At 34.0% G+C, this 20,712-nt stretch overlaps 1 protein-coding gene across 1 annotated transcript in view; it reads left to right on the plus strand.

The window, feature by feature from the left end:
• MDGA2 (MAM domain containing glycosylphosphatidylinositol anchor 2) overlaps nt 1–20,712 on the plus strand; it is a 1,032,115-nt gene that overhangs the window by 908,274 nt on the left and 103,129 nt on the right. The window contains exon 10 of the mRNA XM_066277806.1: nt 1,535–1,683. Within this exon, the coding sequence (XP_066133903.1) occupies nt 1,535–1,683 (149 nt within the window). The remainder of the gene's footprint in view (nt 1–1,534; nt 1,684–20,712) is intronic.

A 20,712-nucleotide genomic window follows, 5' to 3' on the forward strand; every position in this document is an offset into this window, starting at 1 on the left:
CAAATGTTGATATAGAAGACTCTTCCAATCGTTACTAAAATTTGAATATTTAATTCGGTGTATTTAATTATACCAGTAAACTTGTCAAAAATTAAATTTCTTTTGTTTCACACTTTTTTTTCTGGTGATCCTCACCAGAATAACAAAGATCATCACTTCCATTCTTAGTATTCAAAATCCTTTATTTGTCCATGATAAATTTTTATGAATCAATTCTTCTGCAGCCCCTAGATGATAGGTGATTAATAATGAAGAAATATAACCCAAGTAAGAGATGCCTCTGCATACAGGAACACAGGAGAGAAAATACAGGAGGACACTTATTATTTAATATAATAAAAAAGAAAAGATGTTGAATGAGACATGATAAATGTATACTTATTAATTCATCATTCACTAAGAATTGAAAAGCTATATGAAAAGGATGAGAAAATGTAAGCAATTTCTATGAAGACAGAAGCCATAATCTTCATTTGTTGTATCCTCGATGCCTAGTAGACTACTTGGTATTTAATAGACTCTCACTAGTGTTGTTTTAATAAATAAATGTAATATTATTTAAAAAAATGAAACATGAAAAATCTACCCCTCGGAATATCTGGAAGTTAGACCTATAATTTCAAATGATCAGTGCACTGTTCAGTTTGACAAATAATAATTAAAAAAACAAAACAAAACAGATGTTTCCTATGGTATATACACTGTATGCATTTCACACATTCTTAAAATTAAACTTTATTATTGACCAAAGTTCTTGTGTTATTGTTAAGTTTTGTTTGGACAATTTTAAATTTATTGAATACATATATAGGTAATATAAACAAAACTTTATTTTCACTGATTTTTTTTTTTAGGGGGACAGTGTTGGTCATTCATTTGCTGATATATTTCTTTTGACTTCTTGGATGTCACATTTTTCGTTTTTCTCCTATTTATTGGCTGTTCCATCTTAGGCTTTTGTGGGTGTCATCCCCTCTCTTATCTCATAAACTTGGATTGCTCCAGTGGTCAGACCTAGTTTTCCTCTCTATCTCCTATCACTCTTTTGATGATCTCCTCAGTCTCAGGGATTTAAAGTTAATATCTCTATATCATATGTGCCTATGGTTAGCAAGGTTATATCTCCAACCTTGGTCTTTTTGAATTTTAGAAAAGTATAGTCAACTTCTGTCTCCATTTAAATAATTGAAATTTTTCAGAAATAATTTCCTGATCTTCTTCTCCTGAATTTGACCCTCCTAGAACTTTCCATCTCAGTTGGTGAAAATCCTAATCTTCCAATTATTAGGCCAAAAAACATGTACTCATCATTAATTCTTTTTCTCTCATATTGCTCATCCAATCAATCAGAAAGTTCTTTTGAATTTATTTCAAAATTCTCCAGAAAACTAATTAGATTTTAATAATAAGACTTTTCAAATACAAGAATTATTTGGGGAACTCCTACTAGAACATGGTAAAAGAGCCCAGAAAAATAAGTATGTTTAACTGTAATATATCATTATTTAAATTGAAGCACTCGTTCTGTTTTTAGGAAAAGCCTATGCTCCAGAATTCTATTACGATACCTACAATCCGGTGTGGCAAAACAGACACCGTGTTTATTCCTACAGTCTGCAGTGGACACAAATGAATCCCAATGCAGTGGACCGGATTGTGGCATACCGGCTGGGGATTAGGCAGGTGAGAAATTTAATTGGTGGCTTTTTTTTTCTCTGTGCTCCTCCATGAAGACACTGTTACTATGGTTCATTGCTAAAATTTTTAAATTATTTTGCAGGAATTTTAGAATGTATTTTCCCATGTCAAAGATAAAATTACTCTAAATAGAACTGTTGCTAATTATTTATAAATCTTTGAAATTAATTTATGTATGTACTATTAGAACAGCAGACATATTAAAGTGACATCTTTTGAACTTTCTATACCTTTCATCACTAGATATGTTATAGAAATTATATGTTATAATTGCTATAAAACACATTTGAGGTCTTCTTACACTTACTATACTGTATCATTTTTGTCTTATTTTGTAGGATCTAAGAAACTTACATTTTCCACTTTAAGGGATTCAAAATATATAATAGAATGCAATATGTATAAAAGATAGAAATAGTTTAGTAAAATGAGAAGAAACAATCAAGTATGATGATTTTTTCCAGAAGCTGAAGATTATAGATTATGTGAAAATATTTTATACTTTTTTCAAATGTATCGCTGTTAAAACTCAGTTATCCTTTGTTGGTATAAATGATATTTTTGATGTTTAAATGTAGGTCTTTACATTGTTTCCTGTTGCACAGTGTATTATCTGAGCTGACTTATTTCAGCATAACAAAGCATTTTTGAAGATTTATTTATTTTGAAAATTTATGTCTTAGCTTTGCCTCACAACTTTGTATTATGCACAGTTTTGTAAAGTCTTGTCTTCCACTTCCTTAACAAAATCATAGAAGAGCATTTAGAGTTTGGAGAATAAAAAGGAAAAACCAATTGGTTTGGGGAAAGACTGGTCAACCATCAGCAATCTACTCAGGTGTTCTACCGTAAAAGAAATGTTATTCTATCTGCTTTACAAAGTTATAATAAAAGACTGCATAAGAAGCTTCATTCAAATTAAGAAGCATTTCAGGTTGGATATTTTAATCCTCCATGTCTAATAATTAAAAAAAAAAATCTTTTCCTAATGATTACATGCCACATTTGGTAATCACTGCTTCATTGTCTAAGTGTCCCTAGGTACTGATACAGCAGGCAGCAGTGGATCATTCAGAAACTTTCTCTGTTAGCCCTCATTCACTTGGCCCCTAAGTAAATCTGAGTAAATCCAAAATTCATATCAAAATTATTTTAATTTTATAATAACTTCCCATGATAGAGTCATCATTTCATCTTTAGTTTTTCACTTTTTTCCTTATTTATGCTTCCTTGGAATATCTGGTAAATGCCTGTGGTTCCCTGTACTGCAGCGCTGCCTGTTTCAGCCTGCGGAATTTGCCCAGCTTTGTTCATCAGTCCCTTCCTTTACTCTAACATTCCTCAAAACCTTTGTTCTCAGTGTCTCCATTGTGTATGCAAGTCACCTTCTCTGTAATTCAGATTTAACGAAAGAGTAGTTATCATTGGAGTCCTCCTCTCAAATAGACAGATGTTAGACTTCCTCCTAAGAGGATTCAAACTAATTTAGCTCTTCCTTTTCATTTATATCTTACACTCATGATTAATAAAGTACCTTCTGTAATATATGTGGCTAGTATTGCTACACTACTTTTCAGTGACAGTTTCTCTCTCTGATGTTCCCTTCCAGTCTCTATGCATTTGATCATAAAACTAGTGTGCAACTCCCTATATGCAACGACACACATTTTCCAGTCACTGTGTTTTTCCTCATGAAAAATTAGATAATATTTGCCTACTCTGCTCTTTTAGATTAAATTATATACATGTGCATATGTAGATATAAATTTTCCCTTACTCTGTTTTGCTAAAATTATGAATTTCAGACATATCTGGTTTCCAATTCTAGCCAATCTAGCTTTAGCATTTATTTGCTATATATATATAATATTGAGCAGATTTCTAAATATGCCTGTAACCCAAGATCCTACCTGGTAAATTGAAGGTAATACACTGTAATACGTATCAGACAATGGGAGTGTAGAGTGGAATACTTTCTGAACTCTTTCCATTGCCAGGTTCCCTTGTGCATGGTACTCCGTGCACAAACACCTGTAGCAAGGTTACACTCACCTGCCAGCTTTATGCTTGCACCAGGTTACCACTTCTTAGATTAAAGAGTGTGTTTTAAAAACTTAATGTGTCTAAAATTTTCATTTTAGTTTCATTTATAACACTGTATATTCTAAGCTTAAGTACTATTCCAAGCTATGATTTCCAAAATGTAATTTATAAGTATTTTTCCACTATATCTTATTTTTATTTCAAAGTAATTAATTCATAATATCCATTTTACTGAGTCACATTTTTTCTTCCACTTTGAATCTTAGTTTAAAGCCTTTTTGACCGGATCAGTAAACTGCTGCCGATACTGCTCTAAGTTTGTGGGATTCTTGTATCCACCAGATGAAAACATTTTTTCTTTATAAACCATGGTCCAGAAAGGAAATTCTTTTCGAAGCTTAATCTTTTCCTAACATAGAATTCTTTTCTCATCTTCTTAGTTCTTACAGTTTTCTTTCATATTTAGAAATAATTATTATATTTTTCTAGGGTGCTTTTTTATAATGCCTTAATTTAATTGGTAATGTTATTCAGATACCATATTTTGCCATGGGAGAGAAACTTTGATATATCTTTTGAGGAAGTGTCAGTAAGTATAATGATCTTGTGCTGTTCTGCAATGTGAACAGGAAGGTGATATTTGTAGATACAATATAAGAATAGAAGGAGTATTATACATAATTATACATACTTCTTTTTTTACTCTACCATATTTTTCACACTTAAACCTTACATGAAAGATATTTTATTTTTTTAAATAGGAGGAGGAAGGATAGTGGGACAGACTCCTGCATGCATCCCAACTGGGATCTGCCCAACAACCCCCATCTGGGGCCTATGCTCTGCCTATCTCGGGCTGATGCTTGCAATTGCACTATTATTAGCACCTGAGGCAAAGGCTCCATAGATCCATCCTCAGCTCCAAGGGCTCATGAACACAAGCCAATCAAGTCATGGTTGTGGGAGGGGAAGAGAGAGTGAAAATAGGGAGAGGGAAGGCTGAAGAAACAGATGATCACTTCTCCTGTGTGCACTGACTGGGAATCAAACCCAAGACTTCCTCTAACCAGGTTGATGCTCTACCACTGAGCCAACCAGTCAGGGCTGCATGAAAGATCTTTATATGTAAAATTGTCTCAATACACACATTTCTTTTGAAGATCTGCTTACACACCAGTTTACAGTGATAGAGCAAAAATATTCTACAAAATGAAGTTGATATAGTTTTTTAAGAATATTCCATATTGAATAATGGAAAACAAATGTATTCATGTAAAATAAGATTATTTTTATTATCTTAGGAAAATTAGAATTTTTCTTTCTCAGGTATGTACATTTAAATATCAACATTGTTTTAAGACACAATTAGATACCATCATTTTTAAAAATAACTTTTGAGTTCTTATCTGATGTTCATTGAAACAAAGATTTTTATATTACATGCATATGACCTTTTTTATCTTCCAAGCTATCTCAGAATTTTGGATCTCTGAGCTTTTGAATATAATCAACATAGGTTGGACGATGTTTAAATAAACAATGTTAAGAACATACTCTAAACAACATAAGTTTAAAAAATAGATAGTTTCCTGCCATGGCCTGTTGACTCAGTGGTAGAGTGTTGGCCTGGCATGTGGAAGTCCTGGGTTTGATTTCTGGTCAGGGCACACAGGAGAAGTGCCTATCTGCTTCTCTACCCTTCCACCTCTCCTTTCTCTCTATCTCTCTCTGCTCCTCCGGCAGCCAAGACTCCATTGGAGCAAAGTTGGCCTGGGTGCTGAGGATGACTCCATAGCCTCCAGCTCAGGCACTGGAATGGTTCTGGTTGTAACGGTGTAATGCCTCAGATGGACAGAGCATCGCCCCCTGGTGGGCGTGCCAGGTGGATCCCAGTTGGGCACATGGAAAAGTCTGTCTGACTGCCTCCCTGCTTCTAACTTCAGAAAAATACAAAAATACAAAAATAAATAAATAAATAGAAATAGTTTCCCTAATAATTAGTATTTTTATCTTTGATAATAACACTGTTTTCTTCAATGGAGTATTAATAATTTATGTTACATATTTTAATATCTTAAATTATTATTTTAACCCTATATTTTTATTTTGAATCCATATTTCTAATTTTTTTTCTGTCCATAAAATATTTAGGTTATCTAGTGCAAAGTAACTTTTCTCTTAATATTATTATGGCCTTAATTTGCAATATATTTCTGTATTAGATGATGTCTGAAAAACAAATTTGGACCTTTATGACTAATGAGAAATTATGTTCTAAATAGCCCTACTTTGTTTTTAATCCAAAAACAGTATGAAACTTAACTACCTATTTCTAATTTAAGTAAGATCATAAAATTCCTGCTGTGTGATTAAACCCACAGCTGGATGAGGTTGGTAAACTGAACCTAAAGTTTCTCAAGCTTTCTGTAAAATTAAATTATAAAGCCTGTATTTAAATATAATGAAGACAATTGTCTCAAAATTTAAGTATTGACTTATACACTATCCTTAAAAGTTGCTGCAGTATATCTGGAAAAAAATCATTAGACTATTAGAATTGCTGCTTTAAGAAACTTAGAAAACAAATACATCATGTGAAGCTAAAACATTAATGGGTGGAAAAAGGTTTCTCAAAATCATAATGTCTTTAAGTTAAACTTTTTAGGCTCAGCTAAATAATTGTTTAATCTCCTTAGACAGCTACTAGCCTCTCAATTATTTTGTTTATTTTTTGCTTAACTGGAAAGGAAAAAAAAGGTTATTAGATTGTCTGCTTTCCTTGGTATCTAATGAATTAAGAAGCCTGAAAAAGTATTCCTAAATTATCTGAATATACCAAACGGTGTAACAGATATAATCCATTTGTAACAGATACAGCTCTAGAGTGTTATACAGATTTCTGTTTATACTCTGCTATTGAGATACAGAATGGATGTGACTTTTTGACTGTCATGTTTGGAAAGTAGGATATTTTTTTGAATAAAATGTCTAATTGCCTCTGTCCCTTTGTTCTTCAGTCCTGATATACTAAAATGCTTAGGATTATCATATTTATTTTCTCACCAGATCAGTCAATAATACTTTGAGTAAATTAATCATATAGTAATTATTAGGATTAAAAAATATTGTTTGCAATGCCCTGTTGAAATAGGAAAATGGAAAAAATGCCATAAAAACAGAATATGGGAGTAGTCAATATAGGAAAGTAGTGTGGCTGAGTGATGTGATCACCAAGGTAGAAACTGTTTGTGTGTTAATTTGTCTAGGTGTATATTCAAATTGTATTTATAAATAGAACTCACCAATAATTACTAATCAAGAAATCACTAATCCCAAATATACTTTATGGTATAATTGATTATTAGATGAATTTATTATAAATTTCATTTTGGTCTTAATACATGTGACTATAATTATTGAGCTATAGTTTATCCTTTTATTTAAAACATTTATTTGTATTTTTTTTTTGTATTTTTCTGAAGTTGGAAACGAGGAGGCAGTTAGACAGACTCCCGCATGCGCTCAACCGGGATCCACCCGGCATGCCCACCAGGGGGCGATGCTCTGCCCATTCGGGGCGTCGCTCTGCCACAATCAGAGCCATTCTAGCGCCTGAGGCAGAGGCCACAGAGCCATCCTCAGCACCCAGGCCAACTTTGCTCCAATGGAGCCTGGCTGCAGGAGGGGAAGAGAGAGACAGAGAGGAAGGAGAGGGGGAGGGGTGGAGAAGCAGATGGGCGCTTCTCCTGTGTGCCCTGGCTGGAAATCGAACCCGATGCTCTACCACTGAGCCAACCGGCCAGGGCCAACATTTATTTGTATTTTATTAAATAATTCATCACTTATTATTTATTAAAAGCCTAATGTCATAGATCATAGTAATTAAAACTTATAAATTTATTATATATGTAAATGACCATAGACATAATTGTGTTTATTAATATTGCTAAATACCTCATTTAATTTATTGATATAAGAAGCAAAACAAGCCTGACCTGTGGTGGCGCAGTGGATAAAGCGTCGACCTGGAAATGCTGAGGTCGCCGGTTCAAAACCCTGGGCTTGCCTGGTCAAGGCACATATGGGAGTTGATGCTTCCAGCTCCTCCCCACCTTCTCTCTCCTTTCTCTCTCCCTCTCTCTCTCTCTTCCTTTCTCTCTCCTCTCTAAAATAAATAAATAAAATAAAATTTAAAAAAAAAAAGAAGCAAAACAAATTGAAGAGCATACAGTATAATTAGTTGGTCACAGGATGAGTTTTTATGCTGTAAGAACCTATGTGAAGAAGTACTTGTTTCTATGTCACAGTCTACAGATGCTGGAGGAAAATGATAAGAGAAAATAGAAGTGAAATTAGAATAATGTACATGATTGACAAGCCAGCTGAACTGATTATCTTGAGAGAGATGTCTTAAAGAGCCACTTGAAATAGGACAGTAAATGCTAGTCTAATGAAATCGGCAGAGAATTGGTAGATAATCTGGATTCATTGTATAACCTTTTTTTTTTAATGCGAGGAAGCCCTTTTTTAAAATTTTTATTTTATTTATTCATTTTAGAGAGGAGAGAGAGAGGGAGAGAGAGGGACAGAGAGAGAGAGAGAGAAGGGGGGAGGAGCTGGAAGCATCAACTCCCATATGTGCCTTGACCAGGCAAGCCCAGGGTTTCGAACCGGCGACCTCAGCATTTCCAGGTCGACGCTTTATCCACTGCGCCACCACAAGTCAGGCCATTGTATAATCTTAAATCATGGACAAAATAGCATCTATATATAATCTGTTTCTGTCATACATACTATACATATACTACAATAGAGGCAGAGACACAGTTAGGCAAATGTAAAGTAAGATTTAGGTTAGAGTAGTGAGGAGGGAGATGAAAAATGGAATGAGAGAAATGATGAAATGGTCAGAGCTTGACCATTGATTTAATTTTGATAAACAATGTTAAAAAGTACAGTGACCTCTTGTTCTCTTTTGTTTACTTCAATCTATTTAGTGAACGTTCTGAAAATCACCAAATCTATAGGTAAAGAGGTGAGCAAGGAATACAGAGAAATGTAGAGAAGCCATTATGTAAATGATTTCTTTGGCTCTGGAAAAGAAATAAGACTATATAAAATAAAATCATCTGCATTTTCCAAATGAAGGACACTACATATCTTCTTCATTCCCATAAATACTACCTTCACAATGTGTCTATTAGGAGGAATAAATATGGTATATTTGAAAAAACCTAGACAAGCAATGTACCACTGATAGACAAGGCTTTTATGAAATAAGGGAAATTTGTCTTAGAAAATCTCAAGTACCTTCTGAGAAGATTTTCTAATCTGTGGCCTTTTGTATAGATTTCATTTTGTTCGTAATACTGCTTGGGAAAATTAATTAGAATTTTTTTTTCTTAATCCTGAATGTTGTGGGGAAATAAGCCACCACAAAGAGACTTTTGGAGTGAGAGTATTAAATTATCGACAGAAAAATTTGTTGAATCAATGTTTGACAGTATGCTTATATTTTCAAAGTGAACTTGTTAAATATGAGTAATGGAGGAACATAAAGCAAATAATGGTACCTCAGTTAGGAACATACTACTAGAACTTGAGTGAACAAATCCCCTTAAATATTTAAGTTAGGGGTTAGAAGCATTAGACATGAGATCTGGAGCTATCAAAATATAGAGACATACATTTGCTGTATGAAGACAGTAATTGTAGATAGAAGTTTCAGTGATTAAGAAAGAACTGAGAGGCAGAACACTGCCAATGTCATGTAACTAAGGGGTGAGTGCATGAATGTGTATGTGGGTCAAGGAATGCGCAAGTCATACTTTTAAACAAAATTTTAAAAAAATTATAAAGCCCTAAATTTTTAAAATAAATACTAACAAACTTACTGTTGATTTTTATTTAAGATAAGTAATTAAGTTAGAAATGAAATAGGGAAAATATTATAGATAGGCTTAACATTATTTCAAGGTCAACTGATTATAAATCTAATTAAATTGACCTGAGCTCTCCTGACTGTCTACTTAAATCAGAATTTTATGAAGAAATAAAGACAGATTGGCATATTTCTTTGAAAAAAAGAACACTTCTTAAATGTCTAAATTGTACCTTTTATAATCTGTACACATAGGGTTACAGTATTATGGATACTAAGACATAGATCCAAATCAAACAGATTTTCCAATAAGGGTGTGTGTGTGTGTGTGTGTGTGTGTGTGTGTGTGTGCTGTGTTCAGTGTCTTAAATGACCAGGAGTGAGTGTAGAGTTCAATGGAAACATTCATTCAACTACTTTTAGAGAAAAATGATCAAAACCTGAAATGAGCATAGGGTTTAGATTAATACCTCTTTTCTACTTTTCATGCTTCAACACTAACAATTTTTTGAATACAGATGTACTGTATATACATAATTAGAATCTCTATTTGTATCTTTGTGTTGTATTTATTAATAAACTGAACATACTGTCTTCTTTGTGTTATAGTAGTGTTAAATATTTGACCATGCACCAGAATCTTATCTATAGAGCTTGTTAAAACAATTGGACCCCATTCCCAGAGTTTCTTACTTGGGGAATCTGGTGTGTATGTCTACACACAGGACATTGTAAAAGTTTGTACTTCTAACAACATCCTGCATGATGCTTTTAGAACTGTTTTAGGGGCACTTTGAGTTTTATGTTGTCATATTTTAATGAAGAGACTAAGATCCGATTCTATTTTCATCTTTGGGCTTTTCCTTACACTAATGTTCCGTGTGATCTGAACCTGAAGATAGTGTGCTACTGCTTCAGGCACAGTGCTTGCTTGGCACATGGTGCTCAGTACAATTTGTGGAACCAATGAATTTGAAATTTACCTGTTATAATGGCTAAGTATTGTGTCCCAACCAGAGTTGAAGTCTCTTGTTATGCCTGGATTGAGGCATTTCCAAAGCAGTGATTATGAAATTTTTGTTCTGAGTTCATTCTTGATTTTTAAGGTTTACCCAGTATAATGAAAACTGACCCAAATTATTCTCTTTAGGGCTTCTGGAAAAGATAAACCCAGTTTATGGAGTTAATATTTGTATATATTTCTAAGCATTTTTTATAAGAAACTTTTTAAGGAGTTATTCAAATTTACTTAACTGTGGTATATGTAAACATAAATTTGCATTTGGTAGTTTCCTGATTACTATGTAATTCTGGGATTTAAAAATAAGTGTGGCTTCCTCAAAAAACAAATCTTAAGTGATTTTACTGCTCAAATTTCAAAAATAAATTATTGTCAGAGTTGTCTTAAATTGAAAACTATTTCTATTGTTTGTGTTCATTTTTTTTTTTTTTTTGCATTTTTCTGAAGTGAGTAGCAGGGCAGCAAAGAGACAGACACCTGCATGTGCCTGACCGGGATCCACCTGACATGCCCACTAGGGGGTGATGATCAGGCCATCTGGAGCATTGCTCCATTGCAACCCAAGCCATTCTAATGCTAGAGGTGGAAGCAATGGAGCCATACTCAGTGCGGGGCCAAGTTTTCTCCAGTGGAGCCTTGGCTGTGGGAGGGGAAGAGAGAGAGAGAGAGAAAGAAGAAGGGGAAGGGTAGAGAAGAAGATAGGTGCTTCTCCTGTGTGCCTTCACCAAGAATCGAATCCAGGATATCCACACACCAGGCCGAGCTTGTGTTCATTTTTAATTATAAATTACTATTAGTTTAGTTTTATCTTTTTTATTGTATTTCTTTAAGTCTTAGTTTGTCTTAAGTGTGTAGTCCTACATATTTTAAACTATTTTTAAATAAAAAACCTGATTATACTGTAGCACTCAAAATAAAATCTTTAAACTAGAATGGCAGGAACAATATTTACCTTTAAATTATAAGTTTTGAACATGATGGATTTTAACAAAAGTATATAAAACTGCCCTACAATGGCTTGATAGTGGATTGCTAGTTTCTGCAAGTTCCTATTCTGTTTTGAAAGTTCAAACAAGATACTAAATGTTATGAAATGTTTAAATTGCTTTAGCTTATATAAAATTATGGAAAACATATCAGGAAAGGCGGAAGCAACAAGTTGAGTAGAAATTTGAAAGTGATAGTTTGATATTAAAAACATTACTTATTTTTCAAAACATTGCTTGAAGTATAGATAACAACATCTTGCATGATGCTTTTAGAACTGGTTTAGGGGCACTTTGAGTTTTATGTTGTCATATTTTAATGAAGAGACAAAGATCCGATTCTATTTTCATCTTTTGGCTTTTCCTTACACTAATGTTCCGTGTGATCTGAACCTGAAGATAGTGTGCTACTGCTTCAGGCACAGTGCTTGCTTGGCACATGGTGCTCAGTACAATTTGTGGAACCAATGAATTTGAGTCTGGTACTCTTTAGGTGCCATATACCATATGGGTATAGTAACATATGTTACTATATTAAATTCTTAAAACATTCAGTGATATAGATCTACTACTGCTGCTATCTTAAGGACTAAAAAACCATGGAAGTAAGTAACTCACTGAAGAGTAGAGTTAAATCAGAGATGAAGCTGGGATTTGAACCCAAGCTATCTGGCTTGAAATCTAACAAGGGTAATTCAGTTGAATACCATTCGAGCCTTGTGTCTTTTATGTTTTTCTCCTGTCCTTCTTTCTTCTTTTCCTCTTCTTCCCCTTTCTCCTTCTTCTTCGTCTCTTAATTGTGAACTTTACCTTCTTTTCTAATTTCTCTTGCAGTAATATTTTGTTGACATTTTTTTCTCATTTTTATTAGCTTTAATTGCTATTCATATTTTAATTTAAATTTTATATTACTATATTTATATATTTATGCTCACATGGTTAAATATTATATTTTTATTTTTTAATCTCTTTTATATATGAAGATATATCTGATTTTCCACCCACAATGTATATATTTATACAAGGCATTGTTTCTGAAAATCTCTTCCTCAATTTGTTATTTTCTAAGTTACTCAACTGCATTACAATATTAATATCTTTCTGCTTTTTAAATTGTAAATTAAAAAAATGAAGCGATCATTTGGTTTCAGAAGAAATAAAAATATAAGTTAGGAAATATTTCAGTACAGTACTAAATCCCAATATTCCTGTGAAATTGGTACTATCACTCTCATTTAGGTGCAGAAAATGTTTTAACTAAAGTAAAGCTATATATACATCTTCTGCAGAGAGCTCATTGGGGAACCTTGCTAGTTTACTTTTTAAAAATTTTTTATTAATTTTAAATTATTGTGTTTACATGGATTAAACTGTTCCACTGAATATAACACCCTCACCCCCACCCCTGTATCCCTTTTTATACCCTATTTGCTCCCCTCTCCCTAACTCCCCCCCTTCCCTCTAGGATTTGCTGTCCTGTTATCTGTATCACTGTATTATGTACAGTGATACCTTGAGATACGAACAGACCAACATATGTTTTTAAGATACGAGCTGTGACTTGGTCCATATTTTTGTTTGAGATCCAAGCGAAATTCTGAGATACGAGTCGTGACTCAGAAGCTGCTGCTAGTTGGTGCATTAGTGCACAGGACCAGTATTAGCAGTTTGATATACGAGTTGACTGACTTACGAGCTTGGTTACAGAATGAATTAAATTCGTGTCTCAAGGTACCACTGTATATATAATTTCACTAATCCTTTCGCCTTCTCTGATCCCATCCCCTCCTCCCCTTCCCTCTGACTGCTGTCCTTCTGCTCCCTGTGACCCCACCTCTGCTTCTATTCTGCTCTTCAGTTCACTTTGTTCATTAGATTCCACATGTAAGTGAGATCATATGATATTTGTCTTTCTCTGCCTGGCTTATTTCACTTAGCATAATAATCTCCAGATCCATCCATGCTGTTGCAAAAGGTAAGATTTCCTTCTTTTTTACAGCTGTGAAGTATTCCATTGTGTATATGTACCACCGCTTTTTAATCCACTCATCCACTGATGGACACTTGGGCTGTTTCCAGATCTTGGCTATTGTAAACAATGCTGCAATAAACACAAGGGTGCATATCTTCTTTTAAAACAGTGATTTGGTATTCTTAGGATATATTCCAAAAAGCAGGATAGCTAGATCAAAAGGCAATTCCATTTTTATTTTTATTTTTTTGAAAAAACTCCATACAGTTTTCCACAGTGGCTAGTTTACTTCTGAAAGCTGTTTTCTAAACTTTTATACTTCACTGCTATAAAACTTTATGTAATTCTGTGAATTTTTAGAATGTAAAATAATGGGGTTTGATTTGAGATGAGATTAAACAGGCAGCACAGAGCTCTCCCATGAAAAGTTTTATACATCTGCTCACCTTTTCTTGCCTCCTTTACAGACAAAGAAAATGCTTATAAATTAAAAATACCAATACAAAAAAAGGTATTTACTTTGCCTTAAACAAATGAGTCTAGATAAAATGGGATTAAACTTTATTTTATATTGTAATTAAATCTATTGGAGTGACACTGGTTAATAAAATTATATGTTTCAAGTATACAATTCTGTGTATTTCAATATGTACTCACCTACAAAAGTCACATCTCCTTTCATCATCATGTATTTGATCCCCTTTACCCTTTGCTACCTCACCTCACTAGTAACCACCATACTGTTTTCTGTGTCTGTAAGTTTTTGTTATTTGTTGCTTTCAGTTTTGTATCCCACATGTGAGTGAAATCATATGGTTATTGATTTTTCTATATACCTTATTTCATTTAGCATGATATTCTCTATTACTTTTGTAAGGACAAAGAAAAGAATAAAATACTATGAGTAAACTTAACATAGGATATGAAGGACCTATAAACTGCAAAATATGAGACATTGTTCAAAGAAACAGAAGAAGACATAAAGAAACAGAAAGATATTCCATGTTTATGGATTGGAAGAATAAACATAGTTAAAATGGCCATGCCCAAAACCATATACAGATTTAAGGAAGTCACAATCAAAATCTTAATGGCATTAAAAAAAATAGAACAAAAATTTATTAGATTTGTATAGAACCACAAAAGATCTCAGATAAACAAAGCAATCTTGAGAAAAAAGAGCAAATTAGAAGTTTCCCTGACTTCAACTTATATTACAATGTTACAGGAATTAAAACAGCATGGTATTGACACAAAATATAGAGCAATGAAACAGAATTGAGAACCTAAAAATAAAAGCACATGTACAGAGTCAAACAATTTTTACAAAAAAAAAAAAAAAGGAGATATGAAAACCTTTGAAATAAATGGTGCTGGAAAAATTAGAAAGCCACATGGAAAAAATTGAAACTAGACTGCTCTTTGTCACCACAAAAAATTAATTCAAAATGGATCAAAGACCTAAATATAAGATCTGAAACAATATATTACATAGTAGACAACATAGGTACTAAACTTATGGACCTTGATCTTAGAGAGTATTTTATAAATTTGAATTTAAAAGAAAGGGAAGTAAAAGTGAAAATAAAATATAGAGATGGTATCCAACTAAAAAGCTCTGCACAGCAAAAGAAACCATCAACAAAACAAAAAGGCAATTAACTGAATGGGAAAAGATATTTGTAAACAACACCTTCACAAAGGGTTAATCTCCAAATATAATTTAAAATACTCACAAAACTCAACAGCAAAATAACATTTAATCTAATTTTAAATTTGGCAGAATGGGACTATATCAAACTAAAAAGCCTCTGCAGATCAAAAAACAATAACAATAAAGCTACAAAAAAACAGACAACAAAACAAAAAGTCAGCCAACCAAATGGGAGATGATATTTATAAAGAACAACACTAAAGACCTGAAGATGGCAGTGGAGCAGGCAGATGCACAGACTCTCAGCTCACACCACTGAACTGGATTACAAACTAATTTAGGAACAATCAACATGAAAAACCAACTCTGGACTACAAGAACAGCTCTCAAAAACCAAGGGGCAAAGAAGAAGCCACAACAAACCTGGTAGGGAGCGCCTGAATCCCCCCACTTACAGGAACAGAGGGGGAGTGAGGATGAGAGCTCAGAAGGGCTCTAAATCCAGGGTAAAGAGCAGAAAATACTGCTCACAGCCACTTCCCTGATGACCAGGGAAAGAGGTGTGTTGAAAGGACCACTTGTCTTCCAAAAAGAAAGGGGAGAGAGAGACAGATGGTGAGGGGCAGAGGAATGAAGGGGATGACCAGAGAAGCTGACTTATCCAGTGCTGGAGGCAGCCATAGCTGGGGGAGGGCCTGATCCTTCCAAAAAAATCAAAAGAATAAGGTGCTTCCAGGTCACAGATCTCTAGACATCTCTCCAGCTCCAATCAGTGCAATAAGACACAGCTGAAAACAAAAAGTGAGGAGGAGGGGCAGTAAATCAGGTCTCCATGCAGATCTGAGATATACCTCCCCCTACTGAAGCTGAGAAAACACCCTGCCCCAGAGAGATTAATTGGCAGAAGAGGCCTTCAGAGTCTCAGGTTACATCCACTGCATTCCTGGATACAGTTTCAAATAAGCCCCCTGCTGAGATCAGTAAACAAGACTATCACCTGTTAAGAAAACAAACAAATCAAGACTTCAAAGCAGCCCAAATCCGAAAGTGGATTACAAATAATAGCTGATGCCAACCCAAGAAGACCTAGAAATAATACAATTGAAAACTGGAGGCAGACAATACCAAGGCTAGACTCAACCAGCTCTACAAACAAAACCCCCAAACACAAAGATATAATGAGAAGACAGAGTAGTGCAATCCAAATGAAACCACAAGAGAAACTTCCAGGAAATAAACTCAGTGATGTGGAAATAACCTAACTTCTGGATGCGGAGTTCAAAATAATGATTGTAAGGATGCTTAAGGATCTTAGAACAACAATTGATGGTCATTACGAACACCTAAATAAAGAAATCACAAGTATAAAAAAGGATATTGAAATATTAAAAAAGAATCAGTTGGAGATGACAAATATATTAGAAATAAAGACCACAATGGAAGGAATTAAAAACAGGATGGATGGAGCTGAGGATCGAATTGGCGAGTTGGAGGACAAGTGGAATGAAGGCATGAAAGCAGAGAAGAAAATAGAAAAGAGACTGAAAAGTCTGAGAAAACTCTTAGAAAGCTCTGTGACAACATGAAGAGAAATAACATCCGCATCATAGGGGTTCCTGAAGAAGAAGAGAAAGAGCAAGGGATAGATTTTGTTCAAACATATCATAGCTGAAAACTTCCCTCAATTAATGCAAGAGAAACTCTCACAAATTCAAGAAGCACAGAGAACTCCATTAAAGAGAAACCCAAAGAAACCTACACCAAGACACATCATAATTAAAATACCAAAGCTAAGCAATAAAGAGAAAATATTAAAAGCTGCAAGAGAAAAAAAGGCTATCACCTACAAAGGAGCTCCCATAAGGATGACATCAGACTTGTCAACAGAAACACTTGAGGCCAGAAGGGAATGGCAAGAAATATTCAAAGTTATGCAGAACAAGAACCTACAACCAAGACTATTTTATCCAGCAAAGCTATCAATTAAAATTGAAGTAGAAATAAAAAGCTTCCCAGACCAAAAAAAGAAAAAAAAACCAACTCAAGGAATTCATTACAACAAACCAATGGTGCAGTAAATGTTAAGGGGCCTGTTATAAACAAATCAAAATGGGAAAAGAATATAGCAAAAGAGGAATACAAATTTAAAGAATAAGAGGGCAATAAATAACTACATATCAATAATAATCTTAAATGTAAATTGATTAAATTATCCAATCAAAAGACATAGGGTAGCTGCTTGGATAAAAAAACAGGACCCGTACATATGCTGTTTACAAGAGACACACCTTAAAACAAAAGATGCACATAGACTGAAGGTAAAAGGATGGGAAAAACATTTCACGCAAATGGAAATGAAAAAAAAACTGGGGTAGAAATACTTATATCAGACAAAATGGACTTTATGACAAAGGATTTAGTAAGAGATAAAGAAAGCCAATAGATAATGATAAAAAGAGCAATCCAACAGGAAGATATAACTATTATAAATATCTACACACCTAATACAGGAGCACCTAAATATATAAAGCAGACTTTGATGGATATAAAGGGTAAGATCAACAGCAATACTATAATAGTAGGGGATTTTAATACCCCACTAACATTACTAGATAAATCCTCAAGTAAGAAAATTTACAAACAGTAGACTTAAAGTACACACTAGATCAACTCAATTTAATAGATATCTTCAGAACCTTTCACCCTAAAGCAGCAGAATGTACATTTTTTTCAAGTGCTCATGGTACATACTCTAAGATATACCACAAGTTATGGCACAAAGGTGGTCTCAACAAATTTAAGAAGATTGAAATTATATCAAGCACTTTCTCTGATCACAATGGCATGAAACTAGAAATCAACCACAACAGAAAAACTCAAAAATTCTCAAACACATGGTAACTAAATAGCAGGTTGTTAAGTAATGAATGAATTAAGAATGAGATCAAAGAATAAATAAGAAAATTCCTAGAAATGAATGATAATAAGCAAACAACAACTCAAAATTTATGAGATACAGCTAAAGCAGTTCTGAGAGAGAAGTCCATAGCACTATAGGACACTTTAAGAAGCTAGAAAAACCTCAAATAAACAACTTAACCCTGCATCTAAAAGAACTAGAAAAAGAACAGCAAGTAAAGCCCAGAGCTAGTAGAAGGAAGGAAATAATAAATATCAGAGCAGAAATAAATGACATAGAGGCTAAAGAAACCATAGAGGATCAATGAAACTAGAAGCTGGTTCTTTGAAAAGGTAAACAAGATAGATGAACCTTTTTTAAAAAATGTATTTTTATTGAGGTAAGAGTCACATAACAAAATTACTAAATTTTAGGTGAACAATTCTGTGACATTTAGTATAGTCACAATGTTTTGCAACCACCCCTCTGTCTAGTTCCAAAACATTTTCTTTTTTTTAATTTTTATTAATTTTAATGGGGTGACATCAATAAATCAGAGTACATATGTTTAAAGAAAACATGTTCAGGTTATCTTGTCAATCAATTATGTTGCATATCCATCACCCAAGGTCAGATTAAGATCAATGAACCTTTAACTAGACTCACCAAGAAAAAAGAGAGAGGACTCAAATAAATAAAATTAGAAATGAGAATGGAGAAATAACAACTGACACAACAGAAATACAAAATAATGTAAGAAAATACTATGAAGAACTCTATGCCAAAAACCTAGACAACCTAGATGAAATAGACAAATTCCTTGAAACATACAATCTTCCAAAAATCAATCTGGAAGAATCAGAAAACCTAAACAGACTAATTACACCAAATGAGATCGAAACAATTATCAAAAACGTCCAAAAAAAAAAAAGTCCTGGGCCTGATGCCTTCACAAGTGAATTCTACCAAATATTCAAGGAAGAACTAACTCCTATCCTTCTCAAGCTATTTCAAAAAATTCAAGAGGAAGGAAGCCTTCCAAGCTCCTTTTATGAGGTGAGCATAATTCTGACTCCAAAACCAGGCAAAGACAACATAAAGAAAGAAAATTATAGGCCAATATCCCTGATGAATATAGATGCTAAAATCCTCAACAAAATATTAGCAAACTGGATCCAACAATATATGGAAAAAATCATACACCATGATCAAGTGGGATTTATTCTGGGGAGGCAAGGCTGGTACAATATTTGTAAATCAATCAATGTGATTCATCACATAAATAAAAGGAAGGAGACAAACCATATGATAATATCAATAGATGCAGATAAAGCATTTGATAAAATCCCACACCCATTCATGATCAAAACTCTCAGCAAAGTGGGAATACAGGGAACATACCTCAACATGATAAAAGGCATCTATGACAAACCCACAGCCAACATCATACTCAATGAAAAAAATAAAAAGCAATCCCCTTAAGATCAGGAACAAGGCAGGGGTGCCCCCTTTCACCACTCTTATTCAACATAGTCCTGGCCTGACCGGGCAGTGGTGCAGTGGATAGAGCATCGGACTGGGATGCGAAAGACCCAGGTTCGAAACCCTGAGGTCGCCAGCTTGAGCACGGGCTCATCTGGTTTGAGCAAAAAGCTCACCAGCTTGAGCCCAAGTTCACTGGCTCCAGCAAGGGGTTACTCAGTCTGCTGAAGGCCCACGGTCAAGGCACATATGAGAAAGCACTCAATGAACAATTAAGGTGTTGCAATGCACAACGAAAAAGTAATATGATTGATGCTTCTCATCTCTCCATTCCTCTCTGACTGTCCCTGTCTATCCCTCTATCTGACTCTCTCTCTCTGTCTCTGTAAAAAACAAAGCAAAAGAAAACAAAAACTTAGTCCTGGAAGTCCTAGCCATAGCAATCAGACAAGATGAAGAAACAAAAGGCATTCAAGTTGGAAAAGAAGAAGTAAAACTGTCATTATTTGCAGATGATATGATATTGTATATAGAAAACCCTAAAGTTTCAGTCAAAAATCTACTGGACCTGATAAATGAATTCAGCAAAGTGGCAGGATATCAAATTAATACTCAGAAATCATATATATTTTTATACACCAACATAGAACAGTCAGAAAGAGAAATTAAGGAAACAATCCCCTTCACTAATGCAACCAAAAAAATAAAGTACCTAGGAGTAAATTTAACCAAGGAGACTAAAGACTTGTACTCGGAAAATTATAAAACATTGATAAAAGAAATCAAGAAAGATATAAGCAAGTGGAAGCGTATACCATGCTCATGGTTAGGAAGAATAAACATCATAAAATGTGTATATTACCCAGCAATTTATAAATCAATGCAATACTAATTAAAATACCAATGACATACATTAAAGATATAGAACACATATTCCAAAAATTTATATGGAACCAAAAAAGAACACAAATAGCCTCAGCAATCTTAAAAAAGAAGAATAAAGTGGGAGGTATTACACTTCCTGATATCAAGTTATACTACAAGGCCATTGTATTCAAATCAGCCTAGTAGTGGCA

Source organism: Saccopteryx bilineata, chromosome 4 (assembly GCF_036850765.1).
Source record: "Saccopteryx bilineata isolate mSacBil1 chromosome 4, mSacBil1_pri_phased_curated, whole genome shotgun sequence".
Classification (NCBI taxonomy): domain Eukaryota; kingdom Metazoa; phylum Chordata; class Mammalia; order Chiroptera; family Emballonuridae; genus Saccopteryx; species Saccopteryx bilineata.